Source organism: Thermobia domestica, chromosome 2, assembly GCF_964235325.1.
Source record: "Thermobia domestica chromosome 2, izTheDome1.hap1.1, whole genome shotgun sequence".
Taxonomy (NCBI): Eukaryota; Metazoa; Arthropoda; class Insecta; order Zygentoma; family Lepismatidae; genus Thermobia; species Thermobia domestica.
In genome coordinates, this window is record NC_137455.1 from 123546146 (window position 1) to 123559197 (window position 13052).

The 13052-nt window shown below is 33.3% G+C and overlaps 1 protein-coding gene across 2 annotated transcripts in view; it reads left to right on the top strand.

The window, feature by feature from the left end:
• The window catches only part of LOC145675263 (acidic mammalian chitinase-like), a 354567-nt gene that overhangs the window by 325876 nt on the left and 15639 nt on the right, over positions 1-13052 (top strand). For both annotated transcript variants that reach the window (XM_081745651.1, XM_081745648.1), the window contains exons 3-8: positions 1475-1669; positions 3018-3118; positions 5883-6014; positions 7588-7715; positions 9001-9109; positions 9539-9724. In XM_081745651.1, the coding sequence (XP_081601777.1) occupies positions 1475-1669; positions 3018-3118; positions 5883-6014; positions 7588-7715; positions 9001-9109; positions 9539-9724 (851 nt within the window). The remainder of the gene's footprint in view (positions 1-1474; positions 1670-3017; positions 3119-5882; positions 6015-7587; positions 7716-9000; positions 9110-9538; positions 9725-13052) is intronic.

Genomic DNA, 13052 nt, shown 5'->3' on the forward strand with positions numbered 1-13052 from the left:
TATTTCAATTGTCTATATCATGGAATTTACAATTGTACACAATAAATAACTTATGTCCAAATGTTCCTTGTTGGAAAAATTAAATTTTGTTATTTATCCAATGTTAACTAATTATAAATCAAATTTTATTTAAATACATAATTCAAACAACATTATATTTATATATAACATAAATTCATGTTTACAAAACAAAAGAAATTTGAATAGACTGGTCAAAGGAATCAGTAAAATGAAATCATTAAAATTCCGGTTCGAAACCAACTTCCTCAAGTGGGCTTTGTGGAATGGATCAACACCGTGTGCGTGGGTTTTCTCTGGGTTCTCCTGATTCCTTCCCCTTTCTCTGTTCCTCTAATATCATCCATCTTAATATAACCGTCTTCCTTAGTTTAGGTACTTAATCACGGGGCGTTAAACTAAAATAAATCGGTAAATTTCGAAGAATAAAAAAAGACATCTGTATATACGAAATGGGTGGATGTGCTGAAAAAAAAAGATGGCCTCGGTGTTTAGTAACATTAAACCTTTTCTGAAAAATAAAAGTTTATCTAGGATGAAGTAAAAGAAATGAAAGCTCTTCGCAGAAGTGATTTACAAATGATATTGATATTCACTGTCAAGTAATCAAACATATTTCAGTTCAGGATTTTTAGACTTCCAAACTATGCTATGCATAGAAATTTTTATAAAACGTATATTCTGTTCGTTCATCTGTCTCTCTATCGACAGGTGTCAGTAAAAACGGTCAGGGATAATGAGAAATGCTATACGTATATCTACCACCTCCGGCTTCAACATTAGATTTCCATACCTAAAAGGTAAAAGATAGAAATATATATTTATTTATATTGATTCAGTCACTCACTCACTCACTCACTTAGGACTTCTTTCATATAGAGAGATGCTACGTTTATACGTTGGTAGCCAATTCCTTTCGACAATGATCTCCCGGAATCACAAGCTCTAGAAATGTGCCCTTTTCGCTGGTTAACTCCAGATTCGCAAGTTCTAATCCAAATTTTCAGAAAACGTGCCGTTCTCTTTCCCTATTTAACGTTTTAGGAATGGTTTGGAGTCCATAAGATTAACACTGTCGTAGGCCGTTTGTAAGATTAAAATTCTTGTGTCAGGCAACCAGTAGAAGAGTTACGCAGAGCGGGTTGACATACATTACAGATGCTTTGCTTTAATCCGAATTGGAAATCTATTACATGCTGGCAACTTCAAAGGCCTGTAAAGCCTCAACTGAGGCAAACTCTGATGTGGATTTATAAGAAAAAGAGCCATTCTGATATTGTAGGAACAGTTGCAACGTAAATTTTTTTCTGTCGCCATATTGAGAGCTATGTATCTTGTGAATTCAATTTCGCATTCGCAGTTGAGAAATTTAACACTATATCTTGAATATTATATGCGCTATCTTGCTTCTTCAAATATTTCTTAAATAGAAATGTATTCTTGTTTTATATTACAGGTGCGGAAAACCGAGTGGTTTGTTACTTTGCTAGTTGGGCTACCTATCGTCAAGGAGAAGGCAAATTTGATGTAGAGAACATTAACGTGGATTTATGCACTCATATCATTTACACTTTTGCTGGACTTGATTCTACGACTAATACAATCAAATCCTTAGACCCTTGGAACGATTTATATGACAATTATGGAAAAGGTAAATGACAAAGTATAGATTTAAATCACTTTATTCGTTATTTTAAGCTTTCACGACGAGAGTTCAACTTTTCTCTGAGAGAGCAATGCTATTTTTAACTTTTCAGGCTTTCCCATAGGATGCTTAATTCGTCTTTTCCCCATCTTTCACCTTCTTTCGTACTTTTATCATATTCTTAATAAATGGTTAATTCTGAAATATTGCCATTAGTCGTGATCATTTCAAAAGAATTTTCCCAGGAAGATTTTCAGTCACGGTGAGGGAAATTAGTACTGTGAAAACCTGGTAACCTACGTTGTGGACAATCGGAGATAAGCTCCAGGAAGATTTTCTTCTCTGGGGCACACTCTGAAGTTATCACTGTCATGAACCATTACTTTACCTGTTTCAAATTGTCCCCAATGATGTTCTTATCTTACCAGTTTTGCTAATAGTTCATCATTGATCTTCATTCCATCCATCTATTTGTCAGGATGGTAACATAGTGAGAAATATAAAATGAAGTAGAGCAATGCAGATGCGTACATAGACCAGAAAATGCTATACACATGCATTGCACAATCTAACGTAGGATCCGAGTCACATATGAGGCGTTCCGAGTACTAAGGGACAATTTAACAAAATTCACATGCAATCTGAATGATTGGAAATTAAGTTTGAAGTATTCGAGTGCTAATACCCAAACTGCTCTGTGGCAGCCAGTTTTTCATGCCTAAAGAAAATACATTTTCAAAAGAAATGGGCGATTATTTTGACCGTTCAGCCTGCATTTTTAAGATACAAGCCGTTGTTGGGTTTGCCTCTACTACACGGAATGCCGCAATTTTCCTACTGGTAGTTGTATTTGTGTTTTCCCCATTAAAGGTGATAAATAAAACAAACATAATGTAATTCATAATATATATATATATATTTTTTAAAAAAAATATACACTTATCGCTACATATCATTACAATAATATGGTAAAGTTACACCTTCCATTTGGAACAAGTCAACGAAGCCTACAGGCAATCTAAAGACAAAGCTTTATATTTATTTTACTTTAGCATTTATTTATTAATATAGGAGTCAGCACACCCTCAGGCCTAGGCTTTTACTCCTCAGTTTTCTCTAGATACCTATTTACTAAGAGTAAGAGAGCTCCTAAGCTGCATTCAAATGAGGGTAGACGCGAAATACCCTTCACCCAACGGGGCTACAACCCAGTTCGTACATTTGAAGATAGATATCATACCAGCTACGCCACCGTAATTGTCATTACAATAAAATTAATATACATATGATTTATTAAGAACTTTTGATTTTGCTTTTTCAAGTTCTTTGTCATGGTATTTATATATTATTCCAGGTGCATACACAAGATTCGTGAACTTGAAGAACAAAAATCCCAATTTGAAGGCTCTTCTTGCGATAGGAGGATGGAATGAAGGATCTGTTACCTACTCAGACGTAAGTATTGGTTATACACATACGTATAGCACAGTCTAAACAATACACATTTCAATAATTTAAGGTTCTTTATAGTCCGATTCACCCAAAAGGATCCGAAAACACACATCATTCTTCCTGACTACTCCAGTCGGGTTCAAAGTGTTTCTAAGATATTTGCTCTATGTTTGTTTATATTAGGATCACGAACGTGGAACTTAAAACATTCTAATCTTAGTTCGTCCGTTACTACACACGATAACTCTTGAACAAAAGCGATTTTTTCTTTGCGCAATACACAGCTATAGTGATTATCTTGATCGAGTTCGTTAATAAAGTCAATCCGTTCATATCATTCATGAGTAACGGTTACTTTAACGGTGGTTATTCATATCCCCTTGTTTACGATTGAAATGAAAGTAGAAACAGTTACACATTGCAGCGTTAGATAGCAACAAACATCCTCCAGCGGATGTACTGGGCGAAATTGAAACTTCTAGCATGAGACCTTTTTTCACCATCTAGTAGAGTTTGTATTACAGTAAATGTTAGATCGAGTGTTTGTTTGGAAGAACGATTGCTTAAAGCAAAAGAAGATTCGTTGCTACACAAAGTTAGAGGAGCTCCAGAGACCAGATCAAACCATTTTTTTTTTTTTTAAATCCTGCTATGAGTGATGTAATCGTAGAAAGTTGTCGAAATACGAACAAAATTGAATAGTTCTCATCGAATCAATTTCCGGAAGATTCAGTACATTCTTTTTCTTCATGTTTGAAAACAACAAATTGATTTAACAAAAGTAGTAGTACAACTCTGTATTATAAAATAGTCGTAATATTAAGTCGATTTTAAAACCGAATAATTTATTTATAGATACTCTACTATATTGTACAAAGCCCGAAGAAGTTTAGAATTTGCCTATTTTTCCATATAACCCAAGATCGTATAGCCTTGATCCCATCCAAGTTGAATTACGAAGATGCTACTATATACGGTGTTTAAAGTATATATATATATATATATATATATATATATATATATATATATATATATATATATATATATATATATATATATATATATATATATATATATATATACTTTAAACACCGTATATAGTAGCATCTTCGTAATATAGTAGCATATATACATAGGGTTTTCATAAAGTCTGGACGGACTTAATTCGCTTATAATTTACATAAAAATGCTCATATTGAAATCAAATAAGGTGCAAACGGTAGCGGAAGGATTAAATTTTTACCTGTAATCTGCACCAGCTCAGTTCATTCGCAGCCACACCTCCAACTGGGCGCCATTTACGTCCACACATTCGCGTAGGCGGCGCTGGAATCCCTTACCCTGCTCACTGTTGCAGGCGATGTTGGCGGCCTCCCACTTTGAGGACGGTCCAGGACGCTTCCTGTCTCCAAGAACTTAGCATGCCACTTTCGGATTGCACTCTCAGTCGGTGCCGGCTTTTTGAACTCTTTGGTGAACTTTCGACACACCAGAATTGGTGATTTTAGCTCTGCGTACCACAGAACACATTGCGCTTTCTCTTTCATCGACGCCATCTTTGATACGGTAAAAAAAATAGTCTTCTCAGAAGAGTTTTTCATTTATTTATTTCTTTAAAAGGCACACACTCCAATACAGTTTACAACTTACTTTTAACAGTCAACATTGAAACAACAATGAAAACAACAATGGATGGAATTTGGTAAGAAACTGACCCTTGCCCTCCCTCCCCCTCTCTCAACGTGTTCAGAGTTGCCGCTTATCTAACAGTGTTGCCAAGTAAAAATTTAATCCTTCCGCTACCGTTTGCACTTTATTTGATTTCATTATGAGCATTTTTATGAAAATTATAAGCAAATTAAATCCGTCCAGACTTTATGAAAATCCTATATATATATGATATGAACTTGAAAGCTTGAACCCTCCTTAAGTTTTTGATGAATTTCTGCATATTCTACTTATTGAAGATATTTATTTACGTGGGCTGTTTTTCATAGCTAACTGCTTACCGTATCTGCTAAGCAGTCACATACTTGTTAAATTTTACAAAGAATAGGTTCTATTCACTTGTGTATTTAAGAATTCGATATTTTAAATCTACAATATGCTGTATGATAGTACTCTTATATGGTTAGCAATCATCGAACGACCGTTAACATACCATTTGAAACGAGTATATTTTCAAAATAAAACTGCTTTATTATTATTATTATTATTATTATTATTATTAATATTATTATTATTATTATTATTATTATTATTATTTTGTTATACATTTTTCAGTTATAAACAACCACATTAAAATCATATGAGGATTTGAGTATCTGTCTAAAACTGGTACTTCTAATTGTTCTGATATTTCTTTATCGGGTAATTACTTTTGCGTAACGAGGGAATGGAAGACGACATAAGAACTCTTTAAAGGGACAAGAAAAAACTACATAAAAGTCTCCTTTTCCCAATCCTAAGAGTACATTAGTTGCTGGTTTTTATGTTTAGAAGTCTTAGCTACGTCAACTGTGCTCTCACAAACGAAACACGTTTTGAATCTTTCCTTCCTTCGTGGGAAAAGTTTATCATATATATATATTTTTATCTGCACCCGGTTTTACCCCGAGGGTAAAATGTTCACACCAATCCACGGGTGTTAGTTCAATTATTAAGGTAGTATTTTCGTCAAACGCATGCAAAATTAAAATAGTTCTGACCTATCATTCTAGTTTTACTGTAGTTGTAAACAAATTAATTACGAAATGTATTCTTACAGATGGCTAGAAACAGTGAACATAGAACAACATTTGTGGAGAGTGTAGTAGCATTTCTTAAAGAATATGGATTCGATGGTTTGGACTTTGATTGGGAATATCCAGCACAAAGAGGAGGAAGACCCGAAGATAAGGTAAGGCGAAAAATATTTATTTAGATATTTCATTCATGTTGTAAAGTCATTAATGAACTACAATACAGTCAAATAAAAATAAGGCTACAAAAGTGTTGTCGAAACCAAGATATAAAACAGCAACACTATTTAACGAACTATGTTACATTTCAATCGCTTCGTCAATTGCAAAATTTGGGAATGTGTTGTATGTCTCAGTATTACAATTGACAAAGAAGCTACAGTATCTGAGAAATGGTCCGCGCAAGGTGTACTGTACAGCCATGATTGATGATCAGCGTGAGTACATTAAATTGAGAAGTTGCACTAATGAAATCACTAATCCAAAGTGCACTAATGAAAGTTAATGGCAGAAAAACATTGATCGAAGAGTCTTAGTTTGGATACAGCATGTGAGTGATAGAACGGTCAGCATAAAGAATGTTCTGCTGGTGTTCAGAAGTCTCTCAAACGTCGACGGGTGAGATAATCAAGCTGTTGAAACTTTGCTTCAAATTACGAGGAAAACCATTGCAACATGAGATGGAATTGAACATGTTGCAATTTCTACAGCATCCGGTCATCGCATTTTGACCGACAACTTATAACCATCCGCTGGTTTTCCATGATCTGAGAGAGAAACAAAAATATGTACGTGTTCCTATCCCTCACTTCACTTTATTAAATGAAATTTGGAGTTCACCGGCCCATGACTATGCCCTTTACGCGAAAGGAGACATATAATTATTAATGAAAGTAAATGATTATAAAAGAATTGGTAGGATGAGAATGTGATAGGAAACGGGATAACCTCGAGAGAACCCACGGAACCCACTCATATGGCACCTTGGCAAGATGTATTACGAGGATCATTGGAGAAGTACAGATGGAAGGTGCAGCTTCACACGTCCCACACCCTTGGCATTAGTTACTCGAACTTTGAGTTCCTGTCAAATTGAAATGTACATTTTCGCAAGATGGAGATATTTTCTGTTTTACCTGACGGATTAGGACACTCAATAATGGAGGAAAACTCACAAGCACTAGATTTTCGAAATCGTTGACATGCATTTATTCCACTGAAAATAAACTACAGACAATAAAAATAATTGATATACAATTTATCTCTTGCTCTCTTAAGTGTGCATTAAGGGCTGTGTATTTTTTTATTTTAAAAACATTTTTAAATTTTATTTTATCCGTAGACTCTAACATGTATTCAATTACACCCTACGAGCATGTTAAGAATTTATTTACAATTTGGTCTACCGTTTAAGAGTTAACAGAAAAAATTCCCAACGTGTTGTATTGGTATCATCTCTCCTGATTCTTAAATTGAACTTTTGTGAGACTTCGCAGATTTTTTCCTCATCTCTAGTGGCTAAAGAAAGAATCACGATTGCTAGATTTTTGTTTATTTTTCGTAATTACCCAAGTTATTCGTGATTTAAACTTTGTTTAAGACCGAAGTGTGAATCAAAGTTTTATTTTTACTAATAAGAGAAACTTTTAAACTATATTGATTATAGCTTATACTAGTCACATAGACATTACATTTCTTTATGTTATACAATTTATTATATTTTTATTCAAGGAACATTACGCTGCCTTACTAGGAGAATTAAGAGCAGCATTCAATGAGGAAGGCCTTATGTTGACAGCAGCTGTTCCTAGTCTGAAGAGTTACATTGATGCAGGATATGATATTCAAGCTTTAGTTGAGTAAGTAAAACAAAATAAAACAAAATAGATTATCGTGGTGATAGAACAATAACTGAGCAATTATATTCCGTGCCAGTGTCACAACATTAATTCAAACGAGCCATGAACTAGTTTCACTTAAAAACATCTACGTATATTTGTACTTCTAACAAGGAGAGAATAATAATATGATACGTATAGCAACATTCAATTCGAACACTGATTACAATACATGTGAATGTTTAGCTCAAGACCTTCTGTACGTAAGTAAGAAGTAACAAGAATTCTAGCGCAATCCTTATGAACTCCAATGCCATTCTGTCCTCACGTGATATATCAGATTTCTCATGTAACGTTTCTCGCGTACAGTTTCTACTACTTGTTTTGTACCTGTCAGACATGATTCAAACCACAGTTATGAATAACATGACACATTGGAATAATATACATAGGTGTAGATTTTACGCAACATATCACGAAGCATCATGTCATAAGTTTTCGTCAAGCACAGCATAAATTCTGCATATGGTTTCTTTCATCTAAGATTTATCTAGCTTTTCCCATGAAACTACAGATTCTAGGGTCAGTAGACTTACGTTTTAAAGATCCATATTATTTTCTGATGAAATGGAATATTTGTTTTTAAAGAGTTTGTTTTTAATTTTATTTTTCCGAATAAATTGTTTGAGTTTTATAAAACATTTGGTGCAATCTTTACAAGAAAAAAGTAACAGAAATTAGAACAGCCTCTATAATTTTTGAAAGATCTAGTTTTTCTTACCTTCATATTGAATGAATGTATGGTGTTTGATTTTTAGTAGGGTCTATCTGATTCATTTGGCGCTGATATGTTCTTTATGCATATTTATTTACAAATTTATAATTGTAAACTTAAAATACCATTATAATTTACTCTTTAAATACAAAAATGTATACATTTATTTTTTATTATTTATTTATTATCATAAGAACAATATTCAATTATTCAACGTGTAACTGTTTCGCAATGATTGAAACTAAAATTCAATTTTTCAAAAATAATACAAGTTACCTCGAGTGTCATTTGTCTGTTTAGAATCTTTATTTGTGTGTAATTTACGAAACATTTTATAATGACATACTGATTCAGAAGAAGTAGAATCCTGACATTTTGAAAGACACGAACAAAATGTATACGAATTCACTAAAATATATTTTTGTTTTCTTAGAAGTAAAACATATATCTAAGCTTCAAACCTTTAATATTTATAAAGAATCTCAAATTATGTAAGAAATTTCTACTATTCAGTTATTTTTTGTCTTTCAGTAACCTGGATTTCTTGAATGTGATGTCATATGATTATCATGGTTCTTGGGATGGTTATACCGCACTGAATTCTCCTTTATATGTAAAACCAGAGAATCAGCTTAATGTGGTACGTAAATAATACTTAATAAAACAGTTGCAATACTCGCTTATCTTTCAAAAGTTTTGCATTCGTAGCAGTAAAATAGTAAAATGTTAGAACCTGTAGTGAAGATTTGAGAGAGATAAAATAGTAACGCCTCTGAACTTTTTAAATCTACATTATAGAGGCTAGTGTGTAACTGTACACACCATCTAACTTTGGCTATAATAGTTTTTAAATCAAATGTTAAAACAGTAGCAAAATCTAGTGAGGAACCTTCTCAAACTTTGACAATATAAGTAAATTTACTCATTATCAAATATGTAGGCCTACTATATCTTGCTGGGCAACAACATTTTTGAATTCATAAAACATTGTTTTGTATTATAAAATAGATAATACTAAATGAAAAATATATATTATGATAATTTCACTATTCTCTCTTTCTGTTGACAGAATTTCACTCTCAGCTACTATGAGGAACAAGGTGTTCCCGCTGACATGTTGGTTGTGGGTATTCCTGCTTATGGTCACACTTATACACTCACTAATCCCGACAATAATGGAATTGGCGCAGCTGCTTCAGGAGCTGGAAATGCCGGACCTTATACTCAGGAGCCAGGAACCCTTGGGTTCAACGAGGTAAGAACCGAGTTTCAAGTCATATTATTTCAGAAGGGAAAGGTAACGATTAAGAGTCTTCATCCCGGCGAAATTAAAATACCGCTAATTTTACAGTAATAATGTGATATTTTCAAATAGATAAAAGATAATTGAAATATGGAACAAGAGCGCCCTAGACAATATTATTTTGCGTGAGGTACCGTTATCACAAGTCACCAAGCGGCTTTCTGTTTTTAGCTGTTTAGAAACGCGAAAATAAATGCCGATTTTCAAAATGGCTCGAAATCGAATGCACATAAGTGATATCGGTTTCTCATGTAAAATAATATTGCCTAGGGCGCTCTTGTTCCACATTTCGATTATCTTTTATCTATTTGAAGATATCACATAATTACTGTAAAATTAGCGGTTTTTTAATTTCACCGGGATGAAGACTCTTAACAGTTTTCATTTGAAATTAACACTAGTTGTTGCGTCCTAGCTTTGGGGCTGCTGTACACTATAGGTTAAAATCGTGTTTAACAATTAAGAGCTCTAATTGTTTATATTTAACTTCTTTTTGGACTTCAACTAACTTGTAGTTACACAAATATTAATGCTCAGACCTAAATTTGGTTGCGGCCCTTGTCTTCGTGATAAACAGCAAAACACATTTATGTTCAGCATCACCAGTTTTAGATAATTAAATTGAAAAATGGAGTTGAAGTTCCAAATTGAATCTTCACAATACAATACAGTAAGATCAATAGCTTCACCACAGTGTTTACTTGAGGAAGACAAGATTCCTCACCGACATAATTGTTTCACTTGTTTGATATATAGAATTGATTAAAACACACACACACACACACACACACATATATATATATATATATATATATATATATATATATATATATATATATATATATATATATATATATATATATATATATATATATATATATATATATACAAACTCAGGGAGGAATAACCCCTCCTTGCCTTCCCCAAATGACGCCACTGAGTAAGTTCTCTCGTAGCCGGAACAATATGGAGTTTCACTGTTTCCAGATATTATAAGATTTTGCCGAATAATTGGGTATACACTATATACAATATTGGTTTTTAATTGGCATTATACGTATAATTTCCAATTTTCTATCTATCCATCAATTTCGATTTGCCGACTCCTCCACAATTCAAGTTTAAATTTAAGCATGAGAACGCTTCTCTTGCATTTTTCGGGAGTACCCATAGCGGCATCTTATGAACAATGATCTTAAAATGTCTTGACGTAAACCTCAATACAGCAGCATGCCAACTGAACTATTTGCAAATGAAGTTGGTTCGCATGAGTTCCGGCCGCGTAACGTACTAAAAAAAAAAAAGTAATATCAGTCAGTGAATCTCTTGTGAAGCGTTCGTTCTGGACTTGCCCGAGGTAATCCGATAAAGAAATCAAAAGTATTGTTTTTTTGTTGTTTGTTAATTGGGTGACGGTTACCAGAGATATTACTGTGGTTTGAAATCTGAAAATTGCCTCACACTAGTGACATATATTGGCGTTAGGCATTTAGCGACATCTATTAGCTTGACTGTTTACTATTAGGAATTAGCGTGACGCACTGACATGATTCTTTTATAAATGGGATTCCATTTAGGATATGGCGCTAATTACAATGAAAAACAATTTGTTATTGTAACATCTTCTATGACAAAATCAATCCCTTGAAAGTATTCAACACATTTCATCAAATGTGTTATAATAATCGCAGTAAACATTGTAAAAGCGATGAAAAGGTTACCATATACTCAAATCACAAAAATATATTTTAAACGGACAAGTCGAGTGTAAAGGGACAAGTTTTGCCGATAGATGTCACTACAGTCTTCGTACCTCTCCAATGTATAATATTTTTTACTTTTCACGAAAATTTATGATTTCTCTTACAAATTTCAACCTAGAGATTTCAAATTTTTAGAGAAGGAACCTTATAACCTATTAAAGGGAACAATCCGTGCAGATTTCTTATTTAGAATTTTCTTCATTGTTGAAACAGTTCCATTGTTAAAGGTTTGGCTCAATCAAGCCATTTCAATAATGAAGAAAATTATAAATAAAAAATCGGGACGGATTATTGCATTCGATGCATTATGAAGTTCCTTTTCTAAAAATTTGAAGTCTGTAGGTTGAAATTTGTAAAAGAAATCGTAAATTTTCGTGAAAGGTAAAAAAAAAAAAAAAAAAAAAAAAAAAAAAAAAAAAAAAAACATGGGAGAGATATGAATGAAGATTTAGTGCCATCTATCTACAAAACTTGTTCCTTTAAGGTTTGCCGATAGATGTCACTACTGTCTTCGTATCTCTCGTATATAGTTTCTACCTTTCACGAAAATTCACGATTTCTTTCACAAGTTTCAGCCTAGAGACTTCAAATTTTTAGAGAAAGAACTTCATAACTTATCGAAGGCAAAAATCCGTGCCGATTTTTTATTTAGAATTTTCTTCATTGTCGAAACAGTTATTTTGTTAAATGTTTGAATATCTATTTCAACAATCAAGCCATTTCAATAATGAAAAAATTCTAAATAAAAAATCGACACGGATTGTTGCCTTCGATAGGTTATGAAGTTCCTACTGTAAAAAAAAATTGAAGTCTCTAGGTTGAAATTTGTAAGAGAAATCTTGAATTTTCGTGAAAGATAAAAAATACATGAGATAGAAGACCGTAGTGACATCTATTGGCGAAACTAGTCCCTTTAAATCAACCTTAAACCAACTTTGAAAGTGTACGAGTAATGTGAATTGCTATCATTTTCTTTAAATTAGAATCGCTGGCTGTAACAAAATCAAGTCTGCACCTCACAATCCAATAAAACACGGTTAGATGGTTGTTACATTAGCAGCGGATATTCTTGTGCCATACTTATCCTTCATTTTAAGAAATAACAAAAATAGTGTATTTAGAAAGAAACTTAATAAATCTTTTCCTGGTGAGGAAGTGCTACTTGAAATTTTCTTACATTACAAAAACTAAGATAAATGATTACTGAAGTTGTCAGATAATTCTACCCAGGTAGTTATGACATCAATGGTCACTAGAAGGGGATGACAGTTTCAAAAATATTGCAGCAACTATGCCTTACCGGCAAGTTGTTAACGACAATATGCGAATTATGTCGTACTTACGTTAAGTCAATAAACATCATTCTAACTTGCCCCTGCAATCACTGGCGCAAATCCCGGGGGGACGATGGGGACACATCCCCCCAATCTTGGACCTGGGGGGACTGTCCCCCCAATAATCTGACTTAAAAAGTGCTTTTTGGGATAAGTGTTATGATTTCTGTCTGACTGTCACAA